The 20,356-nt window shown below is 49.3% G+C and overlaps 1 protein-coding gene across 1 annotated transcript in view; it reads left to right on the forward strand.

Moving 5' to 3' along the window:
* Positions 1-20,356, forward strand: part of RASAL1 (RAS protein activator like 1) — a 60,810-nt gene that overhangs the window by 3,228 nt on the left and 37,226 nt on the right. Inside the window, exons 2-5 of the mRNA XM_044448887.1 lie at positions 6,494-6,550; positions 11,827-11,940; positions 15,834-15,895; positions 17,889-18,018. Of these exons, the coding sequence (XP_044304822.1) occupies positions 6,494-6,550; positions 11,827-11,940; positions 15,834-15,895; positions 17,889-18,018 (363 nt within the window). The remainder of the gene's footprint in view (positions 1-6,493; positions 6,551-11,826; positions 11,941-15,833; positions 15,896-17,888; positions 18,019-20,356) is intronic.

Raw genomic sequence — 20,356 nt, forward strand, 5'->3', positions numbered from 1 at the left:
GGTCTTAGACAAGAGGGTGGCCTTGCCCAGTTTGGTGCCAGCTGGGCCACAGTGGGAAGTTATTCCATAGCTGGGGGCCACCACCAAGGAAGCCCACCCCTTGATGCCGCCCCCACACCTCCCTCGGGGGCGGCACTTGGAGGAAAGCCCTGGAGGACGAGGGTAGAGTCTGGGAGGATGGCGGCTGGGAGAGGCGCTCCAGTGGGTATTGTGGTTCTGAACCGTGTAAATCTTGTGTGAGGAGGCGATTGAAAGGAGGAAGGGAGTTATGGAAGCTGTCTTGACTTCCTTGAAGGAGGAAAAGATGAGATATAAATCTAATAAAGAAATAAATGCAGCCGCCAGTCTGTTGTGTGAAAACGGCTTTGAGTCGGAGCTGGCTTGTGGCGTGTTGCTGTTTCCATGCGGCAGCTCTTTGTGTTGCTGAGTTCACGGGATGGTTAGCAGGTTGCAGGGAAGCAAGGGCAAAGCATTTCCTCTGGATGGGGAAAAGTCAGGGTCCTCCAGAACTCCCCAGAAAGTCCCAACCTTGCATTCACAGCGGCAAAAAGGGAGGGCGAGTTGCAGATCAGAAAGCCTCTGCCTCAAATCTCATCTCTGCCATGAATGTGCCAGGTGGTCTCAGGAACGCTGCTCACTCACCATGTGAAGCCCCTCATTGGCAAGACAGGTGGGGAAAATCGATACCGGCCTACCTTACAGGGCTGTTGTAAATGCTGCAGGATGTCAAACCAAAGTTAAGCCAACACCAATAAAAGTGCAGGGTCATAACTGGGTAATAGATGTGAAAGACACTGACCACTTGAGAACGCTATACAAACTGGTTGATATCATCATCAACTTCATCATCATCATCCCTATAGAGCAGTCGTTTATTTTTGAACAGGGATGTGGCGTTGCCTGGCTTGTGCGGCTGTCACTCAGGAGGCTGAATCAAGTTACTATTATTAGCGATTGAGTTACAATCCGGGCTGATATTAATGTATAAATAATGGAGGAGGGGCTGAGGCAGTAACCTGCCGTGCCGCAACACCTGCCGGCAAGGACTCAGCCACGTGTGCAGCAAGGAGCCCGGGAGAAAGGGCCGCCTGCTTCAGCCCTGATGCTTTACATGCGGCCCACCTAGCACAGTGGCTGGAGGGACAGCCTGGGACACAGGCGTTGCCGGTTCTAGTCCCCCTCGGCCGCCACTTAGGGCCATTCATTGCTCTTAGTCTGACATACACCACAGGGTCGTTGTGTTCACGAGCTAGGTTTCCTCTCTTCACACATTCAAGACCTTTCTTTCGTGCAAAAAATCCCCCCTTCTTGCAAAACGTTCTTTATGGACTGAAGCGTTTTCCAGAAGCATGACCAACCAGAAGGAATCTCTGAGCATGCACAGAGTGGAAGATTGATTTAGTATATACTTCCAGGAGCTCTCCTTATGAGTGTGCTTGTGCCCCATCCGTTCAGGAAGAGCCTTTTGGGAATGAGCTCCTCTCCTCTGTGCACTCGCATCCTCCAAGTGGGCCACCTTCCTCTGCTGATACTGGGTCACGGGGTCAAGAGCCATGCCTGCCTCGTCTTTCTCTGAGAAACTCCCCTTGTTCCGAGCCCCTTCCCAGTAGCTGCACATCTTGGTTATTCTCAGAGGCTGCCTGAGCACCTGGGAGTCTGGCCTTGAGAGAAGAGAGCCTCTCATCTCAATGTCTGGGCTTGGCCCATATTCTGTGGCCTCCCTCTGCTGCTGCTGCTGTTGCTGCTGCTCCTCCTCCTCTTCCTCCTCATCATCATCCCAATCAGGAGGCCTTGGGCATATACACTTAAAGCAACTGCCCTTCTCACACCCAACATTGTGAGAGCCAGTGGCCCAGAGTTAAAGTGTCAGCTTGGGATTCAGGAGATCCAGGCCTGTTCTCAGTTTGTTACTGGCTGACTCTGGGCCAGTTACTGTCTCTTAGCCTAACCTCCCTCGCAGGGTTGTTGTTATGGAAAGGATAAAATGGAGAATGGGAGGGGTCCTGTGCACAATCACAGCAGCAACAGGAAACATGAAACTAGTAGTTTGGTTGCACTGAGCAAAACACCGAAAAGGAAGAATGAGCATGAAACCCCAAAGACGTGACAACGAGAAAGGCAATGGTTTGATCCGGTGCTTACGGCTGCGCCCTCATAGGACTGGACATGGGTATAAGCACCCCTGAACTTAGTGGGGTTTCACTTCTACCCTGGCATGTCTTTGGTTATGCTGTAGCTGAGGTACAAATGCACTGGAGGCAAGGATGGAATCAAGCAATGGAGCGAGAGAGCCTTAAATCAGAATAAACGCCTGGATCAGGTGGCTCATGCAGTGGGGCAGTTTTGGACTGCAGCTCCCAGAATTCCTGATGGTTAACCCTGTTGGCTTGGATGGATGGGACTTCAGGTGCAAACCACCTGGTGGACACCAGGCCAGGAAAGGCTGCAAGGTGGCCGCCTGTAATTTTTGTGAACTTCCAGATCTTAAAATTATTAGGCCAGAATCAAATGACCCCAAGACAGAGCTGTTATATTTTGGGATTTTGCACCTTCTGTGACTCTTTACTAGGATTATTAACAACAACCTGGTAGATTAAGGCCTTCTACAGCGGTTTTCCCCAACTTGGTGCTACTCTGAGGCATTGGACTACAGGACCCAGCATCCCCAGGTTGGATGTTGCTATCCAACGCATCAGGAAGGCCCCAGGCTGGGGAAGGATTTTGATGCAAGCAAACATCACTTGCTTCTCTTCTGCATCTCACTTGCTTCTACATGAGTCACAGATTGCATGCTTGTGATTCATCCTCTCTTTCAGCTGGACACTGCCTTCTCCAGGGCCTTTCCCGTTCTTTCCAACCTTTTCCATGGCTTTTTTAGCCTGCAGGATGTCTGTTTTTATTTGCAAATGGAGGCCTGGAACCCTGATGTTTTGCCCCGTTCTATTATACACAGTGTCACCTAATGGTTTTCTAATGGGACACTGAGAAAGCCAAAGAAAAAACGGGTAAATGTAGGAAGGATCCAATCTTAACCCCGTAAAGAATTCAGCAACAGAAATCTCAGCAAAGAGGTCAAAAGCTTCATGTAGAAAAGCCCTTGACTACTTTTCTCCCACGCACCTGCCATTTTTGCACCTCTTCCCTACTTCTCTGAGTGAGGGCCAACGCAGATGGGGCATCCTATCCGAAGAGGCAGCTAATTCTCCAAGGTGCACAACAGGAAATGATCCACAGTCTTGGGGGAACCCCAAAGGCTTACAGGCTTACAGAAATGTTTGTTGCAGTGTGGCATTCTATGCCTTAAAAAAGAAAGGAAAAGCCTCTTCAGAGCTAAGACTGGGAAGGGAAGAGCTGCAAAAGAGAGTGGAGGGGCCGCCTTCATTCTTTGCATGCCCGCTCTTTGTCCCCTCAAAATCTTCTACGAGTTTTTTTACCCCACGGGAAAAGACAACAGAGCGCTCATTATTTCTCCCATGGCTTTGGCAAAGAGTGTATTTTGAACGGACAAACCTCAGGAAAGGGAAGTGGTGGGGACCTACCCCTTCTCTCCCTTGGCAGCTTTGGTCCTCTGACTCTGCTTCTTTTCCTTTGAAGCCCCCCCCCCGCCCCCCCATCCCAACACAGCAACAGCTCTCATGGGCTGCCTGGCTCACTGTGCACTTGCAAACGTAGCGCTCCGAAGGCCGCCCTCCTGTCTTCTGCTCTGAAGGCAGGAGTGCAGAACCTCTTGCAACCAGGGGCCAAATTGCACGTCTCAGGGGCCCCTCTCCAGTGGTAGGCAGGGCCCATTGCAAAATGGGTGGGGTCAGAACCAAGATACTCGCAGGCGTGGTGTTTCGTTATTGATTTTTTTGATGTTTTATTGATAGTTTTAAATGTGGAAACTGTCCAGAGAGCCATGTGGCTATTGTGATGGTCTATCAAGCATAAATAAATCAATGAATTAATATACTTTTGGTTAGAAATCTTAATGGCCAGTAAGTAACCCTCAGGAGAGCCATTTCAACCCACTAGAATGGAGGGGGGGGATTGCAGCAAAGCCAAAAAGCTATTCAACCATTGGTGGTGGGGAGAAAGGGAGGGGGAGTCTGAAGAAGCTGGACTTCTAGGGACGACTGGAGGGCAGGATCAACACCCCCAACTGAAGGGGGGAACCATTCAGCCCCTGGACCTGTTCCATGCCCTAAAGGATTTCCTGGGATAAGAAAAAAGATGAAGGAAGCAATAGGGAAATCCAAGAGCCAGTGTGGTGTAGTGGTTAAGAGCATGGGACTGGGACTCAGATGATCTGGGTTCTAGTCCCCGCTCAGCCATGGAGCCAGCTGGGTGACTTTGGGCCAGTCACAGACTCTCAGCTACCTCACAGGGCTGCTGTTGTGGGGAGAAGATGGAGGAGGATATGTAAGCTGCCTTGAGCCCTTTGTAGGAAAAAGGTAGGATATAAATAAAATAAAAATAAATAAGAGAGATACACGGGGAAGCACCATAATCTGGACACTACATACGACTCTGTGAACAAGGCAAAAGGTTTGCACAATAAAAGCTTTGTCTGACCGCAATTTTCAGAAGTAGCATTCAGGACTGTTTCTGCTACTGACATGTGCAAAGCAAGGCCTGTTGTAACAAATGGATTTGGAATTCGGTTAGGAAACTCAATCTGTGCAGGAACTCAATCCACGCAGGTTGGTGTTGCCAGGTTTGGAGAGACCCTCGGGCAGGTGTCCAAGGCAGTATTATTGTATGCAATCAGAAATTCTCAGAATTGTTTGTTTTTAATGTTTGCATTTTATGCTTTTAATAACATTGCACAGAGAACTTCAGTGACCGGATGGTTTTAGAATATAGCAAATAAAGGATTTTTTTTTAACCAAAGGGGAGAAAAATTAAACACACTGATCAAAACAATCCACAACATTATCTTTTACACCCTTAGCTGTAATCTTTGTGGGAACACTAGCAAATACAGTTACTTGATTAGTTAATAAGGATCCACATCCGGAATTCATTTGCACAAGTATTGTTCTATCAGCCGGTCCTTTGAGTGGAGGTACACGCAAATCTTTTCCTGGGGCCAGTACACAAAATACACAGTGTAGAATATTATCTATTTCCCCCTTCCTACTCGATATACAAAGGTGTCAAAATCGGAGAACATATGCATACTTCCCATCCATATAAGAAAGCATTATTTGGAAACATTGTTCCATAGATGCTTGTTTCAACACAGGATAAATCAAGGAATTAAAATAATGGCAAAGGTAACTGTCATGAATATAAACCTGGTTCTCCCTACAAAATACCATGCAGTAACTCATTTCCAAGTCTTTGTCATTATTATTACATTGCATTTATATCCCCTGTATTTATATTATCTTGTGAAGAACAAAAGGTATCTTACATAGTTCCATTTTATCCTTGCAACAACAACAACCCTGTGAGGTAGGCTGGGCTACAAGTCTGTGCCTGGTCCAGAGTCTCCCAGGGTTTAAGGACTAGAACCCAGATCTCCTGGGTCCCCAGTCTAACAATCCAAGCACTGTACCACACTGCCTCTCAAATTAGCCTCCTGAAAATATAGCAAACATTTAACATTGACTTTTGGATCATTCAATCTAATGGGGGCAGTGTTCTTTGCTCTGGGACCTTCCTCATGGTGTGGAGCTTCTGACATGATCCGAGCAACACAGAAATGTTCCTGCACATGGGAACACAGGAAACTGCTTGGCAGTCCAAGTCTTCATCCATCTAGCCTGGTATGGTTGGCACTGACAGGCAGCCTCTCTCCAGGGTCTGGGGCAGAAGCTTTTCCTTCCCTGCCTAGTAGGGACCTCTGGCAGGTGGAACAGGGACTGCTGCTGTGCTAGGGTGTCACGGTGGCTATTCAGTTCGAAGGACTTTCACTCTACAGATGGCAAACGGCAGATCTCATTGGCAGCTGCCTCTGCAATTGTTCCTCTCTCTGACTGTGCCGCTCCCATTTGCCAGCAGAATCCCGCACTTCACAGATGCCACCTGGGCTTCCTTCTGTCTTCTCCCCAAACCCGGTCCATTCCTGCCGGGTGGGGAACTCCTTTCAGCATGCAGGCCAAATTACGTTTCAGAAAAGTTTTCAGGGGCAGCTGGAGGGCCAATGTCAAACAGAGTGTGGGCAAAATAGCAGAAATGCCAGCATATTTGAGCGTATAGATCTTTCCCGCCAGCAACATTTACCTTTTCAGAATGGGAGAAAACTGCAGAAAAGCTGGGGGAGCCACCGAGTGCTGCATGGGGGAGGAAAGTGCGTGGGCCCAAGATGGGTGCTTGTCCATCTAGGGGGAAGATTTGGCTCCAGGCTTGCCTGATGTTCTGCAACCACAAAGGGCAGAGCTGGGTCCTCAGTGTGATTGTGGAAGGGTTGAGGGCAAATTTGCAGGTGCTTTTTATGTTTTCTCGGACAGTACTGGCAGCAGGGAAATAACTTAACGCTTATCCAAGTTTCTTTCGTTCCCCAAAGGTCCGGCACCAGCGATCCTTATTGCATTATCAAAGTTGACAATGAAGTCGTGGCCAGGTAAGTGAAAGTTAAACCTTGGAGGTCCAAGACTTCCAAATCTTACCTTCCGTCTATCCCTAATGACTGACTCAGGGCCACAGGATGAGACATAATCCACACTGTCAACCATAAACAGCACTGCAAACCTGGCAAGTTTTAGTTTGGAAAAATGCAGTTTAATTTGTTCTTTGTTTCTCTAATATGTTGTTTACCCTCTTCAAAAACTGTTCTAAGCAGTAGGCTTTTATTTTGGAAAAAAAATGTGCTTCCGGTCCAGGTCTGTTTGCTATTGAATAGCACCACATTCTGACTGACGCTGGTTTCTGCTTGCTGTAACAAGGAGCAGCCTTGGTGAGCAGGCAGTATTTCAAACTAGGAACCAGCCTGAATCCGCTAGACAAGACAAGTCATTGATTGAGAATCCAAGTACAAGATCGATGTGGCATCTGAATTCCGAAACCCCAAATTGTTCTTCTGAAGCTGGGCAAAGACGGCCCTGGAAGGACAGGCTGTTGCTTTGCAACTTCCCAGTTAAAATAATGAGTGTTAAAGAACTCCGAAGAAATGAGATGAAATTTCAGGGAGTCTGGAGGGTGTCAAGAGAAATGCCTGCATGCAGAGCAGTGTGAATGAGCTCCACGTTGGAGATCCACGGGCTGGATGACTTGTTAGACCCAAGCAAAAGGGGTATTCTTACATTCTTGGTGTTGTATTTGAAGTTTCCCATGACTATCGTTACAAAATGTGCTTGGATCAAAACTCTGTTTCTGCTGCTCTGGTGGCTCTTAGGGACAGCTCCTCTTTGCCAGCTCTCCAAAGTCTGTCAGGGAGGTACTCCAGCAGAACTCTGAGCCAAGGACAGAAGGCACTTCCACGGGGATGATGAATGCAAAGGCTGCCCAGGCAGATCTGTGGCCGTTGGAGAGCGCTGGAAACTGGGCTGCACCTGGCTGAGAGCTGGGATAGCCTTCCAGATGTACAACCCACAAGGTTCTGTCCTTTTTGCTTCCAAGAAAGCGCTGTTAGTTTGGCCTAGGACCTGCTAGTTCATCATTCGTCTCTCCAGGATATGCAGAAAAATCTCTTCCAGCACCATATTTTAAACTCGTCCATTTTTTCCTGTCTGCTTCCTTTAAGCCCAACGTTCACACCCATACTTAGTGACACCATCAATTACATTTTGTAAAACAAGAGTTATGTACCCAGATCTACAACTTTGCTTAGGAATTTAAAGAATTTAAAAATTATTTTTCTACCCTGCCATCGGAATCTTTGGGAATCCTATGTTGCATTCAAAGGATGACAGAGCACCTGAACATGCGCAAGAGTGCATATACTGCAATTATCATTCCTTTTTATTAATCAGTTCTGTAATTATTCAAGTGGTAGACGTGGTGTTCATGTTTGGTCAGTAAGGAGGTACATGGGTAGCCTACATTTAAAGGGCTGAATCCAATCCTGCTGAAATCAAGAAGACGTGATCATAACTAATTTAAGTCATTATTGTTCATTTCAGGGTACTTCCATGCAGAGGCCCCCTACAATTCGTAGTCCAAAGGGTGTATGCTGTTATTTCCTGTTCTCTTTCTTAGTGGATAGTTTTCTAGTAAGAACAAGAAGGAAGAAGTACTGGGAAAATTCAGGAAGGCTACAATTTGAATCTGCCAAAAATTCCAAGAATGCCATGCCTAGAAGCAGCCTGTATCTGGACCCAACCCCCAATGTTTTAAAATAAATATGGATAATTCTGAACACCAATGACATTCCAGCTCTTGCTTGTTCCTTTCGGTAAGGTGACTAGGGTTGGGGGTCGAGTTTGGGGTGCTGTTGAACCATGGGTAGTTGCTGAAGCATGTCTTAAGCCAGCCAAAATAACAAACCAGCTCATACGCCAACAAGATAACACAACCAGCGCACAATCCAGCAATAAACTGCGGGTTTTCTTTGTGGGCTGTTCATGACTAACAAGCCATGGTTTCTCAGCACAGCTAGGTTCAAGCCACACAAGAACCCATATTCCCACTCAAACTCACTGGAGTATGGGTTTTTGCATCATCCAAACCCACTCGGTCTCTGTGGCAGTGATTCCTGCAGCCTCTACTTTCCCATCTTGGAAATGGGGGCTAAGATAGCTTCACTGGCAGCATGGCCCTGATCGTTGGCTTAGCAGCCTTCTGAGAGGAGGTATAAGGAGCCCTTGTCCTGCACTTCCTACTCTGCACATTGGCGGGATTCTGTGAGCCTCGGGCAATGCCATCCCAGCTGTGACGCACACTTCTCATCTCGCCCCTCCTCAAATATTTGCTGAAGAACAAGTTAATAGCATTTAAGAGCCTTAAAGAGCACAGGAGGAGCAAGCTGTAAGGATTTAGCCTTGGGCAAATAGATGATTAACCAGGGGAGGAAGGGTTGGTGTTGAGGGCATTCGGGTTCTCGACCAAGGTTGGGTCCTCAACATCTTTTTTTTGTGGGGGGGGGGGGATTGGGCAAGGAAGAGATGAGTGTTTCAGAGCATCTCCCAAACTTAACAGACTCTGCTTTAGAAATGCATTTCCAAGTTTTATTTTAAACAGAGAAAAATGCAGAATGCAGACCGGCAGCCCAGCTTTGCTCAGGCCAGAAGTGCCCAATGTTGCTCTCTGTTATTTTCTGGTGAAACCAGCAGAGCTTTAATATGGCTACAAAATGCACCGGTGTGGCTTCCTGGCAGGACGGGGCAGGTTCTAGAGGGCCCCCAGTGGGCCTTCTCTTATGCCGGGGTGAGAGGATGATGGCACGGGTGCTCAGACCTCTCCAGCAGTGGCTTGGCAGGGCCTTGCAGCAGCCATTTAAATTTCCCACCATGCCCCGATGTGCCATGGCTGAAAGTCATGGTGGGAAATTAAAGTGGTTGATCCTCAGGCTCAGTCAGCTGCCTGTTTTTTCATGGGTGGGTGTTTGTCGTCCAGCAGCCATGCCTTCTGCTACCCGAGTCTCTTTCAGGACTGGCAAGACCAAAGGAGAAGCTCAGGAAGAGAATGCTTGACGGATGGATTATATTTATATTCCATCCTTTTTCCTGCGAGGAACTCAAGGAAGTTTACATAATCCTCTTCTGACTCTCTAGTTTATCCTCACAGCAGTCCTGCAAGGTAGGCTAGGCTGAGCATTAGTGAACTTCATGGCTGAGTGGGGACTACACCCAGATCTCCCAAGTTCCAGTCTAATGTTCTAACCACTATGCTACACTGCTCCTTCCCCTGTCTTTTTAACCTCTTGCGAAACATCTAAGGCAGTTCTCATGGGCTTCCTCCTCTCCTTTTTATCTTCTCAACAACCCTGTGAAGTAGCTTACGCTGAGAGTTTGTCAGTGGTCTGAACTTACTGGGGACATGAACCCAGAACTCCTGAGTCCCAGTCCAACATTAACCCTTATGCCCCACTGCCCCCCCCCCCCGCATTTCTTGGGAAGAGGTGCCTGGTTCGGAGCCCCATGGGACTTGTAGCCCATGATCCTTGGCAAACGGATCCTGAGCCATGGTCACAACCCTCCCAGGCTCAGTCTGGACCTCACTCAGGGCGTCCGTGTTGGATCTGGAGAGGAAGGAGCACTAAAGTAGCAGATGCAAACAAGATAATTTCCTGTTTGCTTGGCAACCTTCACCTGGCAGCTCAGCAGACTGTGGACTCACCTGAAAGGGACGGCGTCCCCTGGCAACATCTGCATCTGGTTTGGGAGAGACGGAGGGAGGTGGGAACTGAGGCAGACCGGCCTTTGGTGCAGCCCAAGCCCCGCTTTGCAAGGGGAATGATTTGTTGCTTCAAACTCCTGAAGCTGGTCTTGGGGGTGATGCCTTTCCCAAGTCTATAATATCCCTGGCCTACACTGCAGGGCTGTTGTAGCCCACTGTCTCTCAGCCCCACCCTTCCAGCAGTGGGTGGATGGCCCCATGGAAGAGGGGCTTCTCAGTCGGGGCCCCAGACTGCAGAACAAGGTGACCCAGTTCCAGGCTAAGATTCCCCTCTATCCCAAAGCCTTTAATGACACTTGAAGGCTACTATGGGTCTGGGGTCCCACGCCTGTGCCCATCTAGTTCACAGAACACACTCAGCCGCTTCAGTGAGCTTTAAATTCTGTGCTTAAATTTTGCATTGAATTCCATGCTGTTTTTATGGTGTCTGGATTATGTTCCATTGTGCTTTACTAATTATTGCTAACCTCCCAGGGAACCTGGGTGGTATGGAAATGATGCTAATAATTCATAATAATGCTCCTGGAACAATAACTGTATTTGCATTTGCATTTTTAAAAGCCTGAAAATTCCCTGCCCTCACCCAAAACACACCTTTCACACAAATGTTTGGTCACGGAATGGAAAGCGCACCCTTTGCTTCCAAGCTGTCAAGTTGCTTAGTCGTTGCTATGCCGAAATTCTGCATTTCTTCATTATTCTTGAGCAAGAGGACAAATTGGTGTCAAAAGTGAAGGGAAACTCCATCCCCCGTCTGAGTTGTCTGGACCTTTTGAAAAGTCTTTCCGCAGCTGGAACGGGGCATAACAGCCGGGGAAGAACTGTGCTGGGCCTCCAGCCAGCCGTGAGCCACGGGGACACAATAAACACAGTCTCATGTTCTCCTGGGAGGTGATATCCTGCCATCATAACTAGCAGCCGTGGACAGCTTGATCCTTTCTGAATCTGTCTAATCCCCTTTTGAAGCTATTCAAGTTGGCAGCCAACCTGGATAGCTTTAATCTCGCAGGGGCAAATCCTTCCATTCAGCTATGAGCGATGTCAAGTACTTCCTTTTGGCCGTTCTTTGGTTTTCTTTCTTTCTTTCTTTCTTTCTTTCTTTTCCTGTTGCATGTGTTTCTTTCTCCTTCTGTTACATTTATTTCCCACTTCTCCTTCAAGGAGGCACATACGTCATTCTTCTTTACTCTGTGTCATCCTCACAACTCTGTGAGGACAGTTCAGCTGCGAGTCAGTGACTGGTCCTAAATTGTCATGGCTGAGCAGGGACTAGAACCCTGGGCTTGTGAGTCCCATCTCCCCATCCTCACCCATCCCAGGCTGGATTTGATAGGATGAACCCCCGTTCTCGTCTTATGAAAGTTGGAGATGGCCGTGCAGCCCCAGCCCCTGTGATGGGCCCAGAGTTAACCCTGGCATGACAGTTAAGCATTGGCTGGACCCTGGTACAATGTGGCTAATGGGCAGGTTAGAAATCCCCCAAAAAATAGGTACATAAGGTGAAGAATCTGGCCTTCTGCAGACTCGTGCAGCGTTAACCCCTCCTTTGCTTCCCTTCCACAGGACTGCGACTGTGTGGAAGAACCTCAACCCTTTCTGGGGGGAGGAATATACCCTGCACCTGCCGATGGGGTTCCACAACCTCTCATTCTATGTTCTTGATGAAGACACCATTGGGTAAGGAAGGCACGGAGGGAAGCAACTGGCCGGCCAGCCTAGGATACGACAGGAAGTTGTTACTGCTGTTTATAATCATGTTTGTTTATTGAGAAATATCTTTTCATAAAGGCCTTTGTGATAAATGGAACACACGGCCATACATGCAAAGAGCAAGCCCCTGCGCTAGAGGAGGCACGGGGGCAAACAGGCCTGACCTCACCATGCAGCTCCCAGCGCCCCAGCAAAGCCTTTCCTGGATGTTTCTGCCCTTCTCCTGCAATTTCTTTTCAGGTGGTCTGTGCTGGCTGGCCACCCTCTGGGCTTTTAAAATGCCGAATGAGAGCAGCCATCTTGATTTCCCACAATGCTCTGGAGCTGCACTGCACGAGGGGCTTTATGGGGAATTAAAATGGTGGCAGTCTGGTTCCGCTGGCTGGATAAGCTCGTTCCAGGGGAGTGTTCGGCTAGGACGGGTCCTCTGCTCAAAACTGGCATTGGCTTCTGCCCCGGTGGAAAGAACAGGAAGGTACGAGAAAAGCCTTCAGTGAATGGAGAGAATCAACTCCACATGCATGATGCAGAATCCCAGGCTTCTGTTGTTGGTTGTTGTTCTGAGCCATCAAGTCATCTGCAACTTATGGCGATCCTATGGATGAAAGTCCTCCAGACTGTCTTGTCCTTGACAGCCCTGCTCAGCTCTTGTCAGCTCAAGGCTGTGGCTTCCTTGATGGAGCCCGCCCATCTCCCAGTTGGTCTCCCTCTACCTTCAACTCTCCCTAGCGTGATGGCCCTCTCCAGGAGTTTTGTCTGTGCCCCGAGCAAGACAGCTTCTTTGGGCATCTAAAGGAAGCAAAACCCAACAATGTTCCATCCCTGTCATGAGACGGTGGGGTTCAGACAGCCGTTGGATGCAAGACTGACAGCCAGTCTGAGAGGACCGTTCCCTGTCAGGCAGTTGGTTTAATCCTCTTCTCTAATCTTCTGGCAAGGAGAATAGTTTCTGTTGGGCAGGTGGAGAGGCGGAGGTGTTTTTTCCGCATGCTGGAGGGCTTCTTGGGGAAGTAATCCTGTTGAACAAGGAGGAGGTCATGTTGCTTTTTGGCAGGGCAAGCCTACGAGAATTATGTGGAAAGAAGCTGCTGGTATTGAGCAACCCGGCTTGTACTGCCCTTCAGTTAATCCCAGTGTGCACAGTGCGTGCTTTGTTGGGTGAAAGGGGGTGCAGCGTTGAGCTCTTGCACCCCACTTTCCCAGTGAGCACTGCAGGGGCGCAACCTTCACCTAAGATGTTGGTTTCCTCTGAAAGGAGTACTGGGAATTTAGGGCTCTTTGTGACAGGTTGAATGTCAACTGCCTGGAGAACTTCAGCTATTGGGTGATATAGAAATAAAATGATGAGGATGATGGTAGGATTCTCAGCATAAATCACTCTCCAACTGTGCTGCCCCTATTGATCGATTTATTCAATTTATAGCCCACCTTTCCAAGTAAAAATATGGCTCAGGGTGGCTGACAATAATCCCATGCATATGAAATGCAGATTTATCATCAACACATTTAAGGCACATCAGTTGGGAGGAGCTGTAGCTCCTACAGAAGTTCCCCCTTTCGATGTCTTGCCTCTTCAAATAGGGCAGGAAAAGTCTTCCCAGAAAACTGCTGCCAATCTGTGTGGACGATACTGGGCTGGATGGACCAGCGGTTTGTCCCTAATAAAGAAAGAAAGAAATGACAGTCACCCATAATAGCCCACTTCAGTACATAGGGCAGCCTCTTCCTGCTGGTGGAAGGACCATGGGAAGCAAGATAGCTGGACTCCTGCCTTTGGTTTGGCAGGTAGTTCCAGTCCTCTGAGCAGCCAAAAGGTCCCCCTGTCCTTGCGTCTGTTTCTTCCAAAGGTGGCTCTAGTGCTGGCAGGACCGACTGAAAGGCTTCCCCTGAGGATCTGACAATCCAGCCATGCTTGGATGGTGGATGCTGTCATGACCTCCAGCCTGGTCAGGGAAGATGGCTCAAAGGCAGGGACTGCTCTTCTGGAAGGAAAACCATCAAGATCTCTCTCCCATTGCCACAAGTCATGCCTTCGCTATCATCACCTCATTTCTTGACTATTTTGTGTTGCAAAAACTAACCCACAGTGCAGCCAGCTGTTCCAGATGTAGGGGGAGTTTGATTGCATCACCCAATGTGACTTCCTACTTAAGGGTTCTGTTGCCATTGGCTTGTTGCTGAGACAACATTCTCCTATGACTCTAGTAGGGAAGAAGCTCACACTGCGCTATCCATGGTCCTGCTTTAGTTGTCCTTTATGCAAAAGTCCTTCTGTCTTTTCCTAGCCTGCTGTATTACCTTGTCTGAAACCTATTTATCTCATACAAGCTTCCCTGACTTTGTTCTACCTACCCTGGGCTTCAAGGTTCAAGGTTCGAATCTTTGCACCCAGCCCCTTGTTTTCTTTAAAGTTGCCTCCTCTCTTTCTGCCACCCTGGTGGATGCAAAAAGACAGAGAGAACCATGGGTGAATTTAAAGAAAAGGAGTGACTGGCTGGGGAAGTTTGCACCTCCATTGCCTGTAAGGAGTAGTCCTGATCCAGATGAGAGATTACACAGGAGTAAATTAAAGGAGCTACCACCGGCTGTGTGCTGTGTGCAGCACTGAATGCAACATGCTAGTGACGGACCGATCCCAAAGAGATAGGGCAATGTGCCGAAGAGAGATGTGCCTGTAACAGTTTCCCCCAAGTAAAACCCACTGCTGGGGACTTGCTCCTGCCCTCTTTCCATCCCAGCCAAGGCCGGCCCCACCGATGGGCCGAGGGAAGCAACGGTGTGGGACTGTTGAGAGCGGAGACACGTGTCCCACATGGGCCTGCACGGCACCCCCAAAGCGAGCGAGCTCACACGGTGGAGGGTCCAATTCCTTTGGAGGGTTCATCTGCCCGTCAGGCTGGCGGTGCTCCATTTGCGGCAGGGTGTAGTGGGTGAACTGGACCGCCACCCCTGGGGTCTTTCCAGGGTCATCATGACTTAGATTCTGAAGGAGGAGACCTTGACAAAGCAGCAATGGGAGTTTTGGAAATGCAGGGCAAGGCAGAGGACTTTGACGTGCCCACAAGGTCCCTGCTTCCAGGAGAGCAGGAATGTTTTGGGAGAGAGGGAGGGGCCCAAGAAGGGGAGGAGGAGGGTCATGGCCTTGCCCGGTCCCTGTCGCCATGACGAGGTGCTGGGAGAGATGAGCTGCCCAGTCAAAGGGGTCGCACAGGCTTCCCCACCGGGACCCGCGGGGAAGACTGAATCGCCTTGAACCCTGGCATGTTTTTATGGGAGAGAGTCCCAGGCCCCCTGCAGTTACTTAGGGCAGCATGCTCTGCACCGCCAACTGCAGGCTCTTGGAACATGCACAGAGTGTTTGATAGATTCTGAGTCACGTGGGCCCAGCAGCCGGGCAGTTGATGAGGAAATTAGGGGATCACAGTCAGAAGAAGGTGAGGGGTCTGCAGAGGCATCGATTGCAGGGTATTAACATAATGATCATGGGATTATTCTGGGTCTTGGCATGCAAATGAGGGTGATTGCAATGCTGTTAACCTGGCTGCCTGATCAGCCCTTACTGATCAGTGAAAACAAAGGCGAATTTTCCCCGGCAGGTGGAGACAGAGTTACCAAAAGGGCCGGATTTGGGGAGACATCCCAGTTTGGGTTCAACACTCTTATCATGAGCAGGGGCTTGTTTTCCAACTCACTGGAGGGTTTTGGACTTACTGTGTCTTGTGGCTGCCAAGTGCCAATCAAGAGCTGCGTTTTGGAGCTGAAGGCATGAAAAGGAGGGCTGAAAGTGCCGTTTTGTCTTCCAGGCTGAGCAGCAACGGTCTCGGGCAGACCCCCATGTCCCTGTTCTTGTCTCATTGCAGGCACGATGACGTCATCGGCAAAGTCTCCCTCAGCAAAGAGTTCATCTCCTCCCATCCACGGGGTAGGTGCTGGCGGAGACCCTTCCCAGGGGCAGCCACCAGTGGCCCGCAGGAACCCAAGGCCTATCATCCTCTAATTTGCTAGAAGGAGCTTGACTCAAGACTTCAGCATTTCACCCTGGCCTCCCCAGCACTGCGTTATTCAAGCGACTGGCCCATGCCAAGCGATCGGTGATTAAAACAAAAGCAGAAGGACATTCTAGTGCAAGCTCATTGAAAGCACTGGGACGGAGCATTTGGGGTTTAACAGGCAGGCTGTGAGCTTGAGTCCTGGTCCAGGTTGGGTCAACTTAGTATTTCTGCCACCATGGTGTTAATTTCCATTTCAAAGGGAAGGGAAACAAAAGTGAGACAGAGAATAGGGGAAAGATGAAGGGATGAGAAGGGGAAATTGACTGGAGGGAATGTGAAGGAGAGGAAGTAAAATGGACACACACGACTCAAAATATGGACACGAAGATCTCCCATTTTATATGTCGTTTTGCCCTTTGGGCACTTTTTTGCAAGCACTTCGCCCAATATGGTTTCTTGTACATTTAAAAAAATTGTTATATGAATTTCTCTGGGTGCTTCCCCCTAGTATATACAGTTTTCTGACCAGAGATCTCTATTGCAAAATGTGGAGAGGTGAGTTTTCTGACTGGTAGCAGTGGTTTGTTTTGCTTCTTGATTCAGGGAATGCAAATGAGTTTGGTTCACCTGTGAACCGAACAAGTATTTTCCTCATTCCTTATTTCCAGCTCCAGAACTGAACTGAGCACTTCGATCCTCTAAGCGTTCTGCATTTTGGAAGCGTAATTTAGATACTGAAAGATCATTTTACTATCTGCGATTTACTGATTGCTTCTATTTATAACCCACACTTTTTCCTACAAGCATCCAAGGCAACAGACATGGTCTATCTCCTCCTCTTCATTTCCTCCTCACAACAACCCTGTGAGGTAGGCTAGGCCAAGAGTCTGACTGGCCCAAGGTCACCTAGTGAGCTTCATGGCTCTCCCAGGTCCCCACCCCAACACTCTAACCACCGTACCAGCTCTGAAATGTTCTGCTCCGTCTGCCCGCATTTTCAGACTGATGTAACACAAACGCTGTAGCTTTAGTGTCAGCCGGCCTTCTCCCTTCTTCCCATCGCATCCTTTTCACATCCTCCCCCACCCCTCCTGCTCCCCCCTGATGAAGAGCCCTGCAGAACTCGAAAGTGTCCTAGCTCTTTTGTGGGATGGATTTGGGCCTGTTTCCCCCTTATCCATGGGTAGTCCATGGCTACCTTTGTGTGAATCTAGCGCCCCCTAGTGTTACGCTGAGCTAAAGCTTCTGTTCGATCCAGGTGGGCAACTGTGGCCCTTCTGTAGCCATTATGCAGCCCCCACCCCATGCAGCTGAAGAACCCCTATATTCTTTCAGCAGAACAAGTCACAAAGGGAACACATACCTTCTGAAGAAGCAGAAGAGACCTCCCAGGCAGGTACTCCCCCTTCCAAATAGGACAACACTCCCTGCTCCTTGTTCCGGTGTAAAATCACAGCATTCTCTGTGTTTTGGAAGGAAATAGACTCCCCAAACCTTGGGAATTGCCTACCAGCTTTTAGACTGGGGGACTGTATTAAAATATGTCCTGCTTCCTCAGAAAGTAGGTCAGGCCACGAGTGAGGGACTGGCTGAAAGGCACTCAAGTTTCGTGGCCAAGCGGGGACTAGAACGGGGCCCTCAAGTCTTGGCCCGGCACCCAAACCACTGCACTGCCCAGGTGTTCAGTCACAGGGCGTTCCGTCCTGGCTTTTCCTTCCTGGGCTTTTGGGTAGACCTGTCCCCACTGTGTTGCTTTGCTCAGCAAAGGGCACGGTCCAGGTCGCATGGCCTCCTTGCAGCTGAACAAATCTAGGGACGGTGATGTGGAGGAGATGCTGCCCGGGCTCTGAGGATCTGGGGAAAAGAGGTCCTTTGCAGGATACGCACCAGAACCGAATTTTGCTGGATTCCCACCCACTGCAGGAATTGACCGATGGATCCACCTGAGCCGCGTCGACCCCAACGAGGAGGTGCAAGGCGAGATCGCGCTGGAGCTGCGGGTGGTGGAGGAAGCCCACCGGAGGGTGCTCTGCTGCCGCATCGTCGAAGCCAGGTAGACACGGGTGGCGTTTGCTCTCTCTCAGTTGTGCTCATGGGCAGGGAGTCTCTTTCAAAACCTGCTTTTTCCTGGGAATAATCCTGCGGCAGGACGGGGCCTGTTCCAGGAGTGGGCAAGAACAGAATCAGCCCAGCGAGTCTGTGGGACCAGACCCTTCCTCTCTCGCTTTTTGCTCCCCTGTTCTCTCTCCTCCAGTCCCTGCTACTCTCTCTTCTACCTCTTCTCTCCACTGCGGTGGTGCAGCAAGGGCTGGACTGGGGAAGGGGGAGTCCAGCGCCCTGCAGCCCCAGATCCCTATGGAAAGAGAAGAACTTGCAGTAGGAAACAATATACAGTGGTACCTCGGCTCACGAACACCTCAGTTCACGACCAAATCGGGCTGCGAACAGAAATTTCATAAAAATTTTGCCACAGGTCGCGAACTCTGCATCAGTGACGATCGTGAGCGTGCCCGCCTTCCCTGCACGTTCACGATCCAGTCTTGCTGCGGGGGGGGTGGGGGGAGATGGCCACGATTGCCTGCGTTCCCTGCCACAATCGTGCCCGTCTCCCCCCACGCGATCTCTGTGGGGGGTGGGAGATGGCCATGATCTTTGTTGATCTTTGTCACTTTGCTTCAAATTTTTGCGAGTAAAAAAAATAGTTGCAGAACGGATTAGCCTTATTTACGTTGACCCTTATGGGGAAATTCAACTTGGCTCACGACCAGTTTGGGTCACGACCAGAGTCCTGGAACGGATTAAGTTCGTGAGCCGAGGTACCACTGTATCAGCGTACTACTTGCAAAGGGGCTATGATTTCAGCAAGTTAGCATACCTGCCCATGCATCATCAGAGGGTTTTGGGGTTTTTTGCAAAGATTCTGACCTATCAGGAGCATCAAGCAATTTCGAAGCATCAGAAGCAGGCAGCTGGAGGGAGGGGAATAAACATTAGTTGTGTCCCTCTAAAGCTCTCCCTTCCTCACCTTCAAGACCGTGAAAGGAACGGTCCCATTGCTTGTGCTCTCTCCACTCAGAAGTGTGTGAACTTGGAGGCTTCTGATTCTTTTGTGCCAGTGGAGGTAATCTTCCACTTGGCACCCCACACATTTGGGGGTTTTCGCCAGACAGCCCCATGTACGAAGGAGTGGGAGGGAGGAAACGCATCTCCCGGCCTCTCCGATTTCCTCCTTCTTTGGCCCCTGCTCCAAGGTGGCTTTTCCAATTAGAAGGGCAACTCACGCTGTTCTTTCTGCACCGGCTTGGGAAGTGAGCAGGCTGATTCTTCAGGTCCACCTTCTGAGAAGGGTGTTTCTAAACAGTCCTATGATTCCTGGGATGCTTTCCCTTCCAACTTTACCATCCCTTTGGTGCCAGCTCAAATGCCTCGCCCCCCCTTGTTGAGGCATTTCCCAAATGGGAGTGCACATGGGAGTGTATCGCCCCCTATTTTTGGAAAGCCTAGCTGTATAGATTGGTTTTAGTTCTTTAGCTGTCAAACTGTGGCTTTAAACTTTGTATGTAGTTTGGAGATGTATTGCTTATTCTATATTTTGATTGTATTTATTACTGTTGTGCATCACCCAGAGAGCTTCAACTATTCGGTGGTATAGATATGAATTAATTGCACTCCAAACTTAGCTGAGGGATAACTTGGAAACACTGCCCTATGGGGAGGAACTGAGAAAACGGGGCATGTTCAGCCTTGAGAAGAGAATCCTGAGGGGTGGGGGGGATGATATCCCTCTGTCAGTACCTCCAAGGCTGTCACAAAGAGGAAGGTCAAGATCTGTTCTTGCTGATGCCAGAGTGCAGGACATGGAATAATCAGTTCAAGTTGCAACAACCCAGATTCAGGCTGGATGTCAGGAAAAGCTTCCTCTCTGTGAGAGCAATACGACAGTGGGACCAGCTGCCCAGAGAGGCGGGGGATCTCCCACCCTGGAGACATTCAAGGTGAAACTGGGCAGCCCCCTGAGTGGGGTGGTGTGACTTGGTGTCCTGCAACAGCAGGGGTTGGGCTTGATGGCCTTCAGGGCCCCTTCCGACTTTACTGTTCTATGATTCTATGATTCATATCATACATTTCTGTGACTTCATTCTCCTTCTTGAGGTAAACAACAAAGAACTCATGTTGAAACAGTCATTTTTCCATGGGGCACATAGTCTGATGCACTCGATGGAAGCCCTGGGGAGGGTGGTTTTGCATGCAAACAAGGTGCACACTTCCTGCCTTAAAGATGAAAATGTTGTGTTTTTTCAAGACTGTGAAATTTGCCGGTGTGGCAGCAGCCATTTAAAGGTGAGGAACTGGAAGGATGGGGCGTGCACGACACCCCAACCTAGATATTA

The sequence above is a fragment of the Varanus komodoensis genome, unplaced genomic scaffold (genome assembly GCF_004798865.1).
Source record: "Varanus komodoensis strain SLA01 unplaced genomic scaffold, ASM479886v1 scaffold56, whole genome shotgun sequence".
In the NCBI taxonomy this organism is placed as follows: domain Eukaryota; kingdom Metazoa; phylum Chordata; class Lepidosauria; order Squamata; family Varanidae; genus Varanus; species Varanus komodoensis.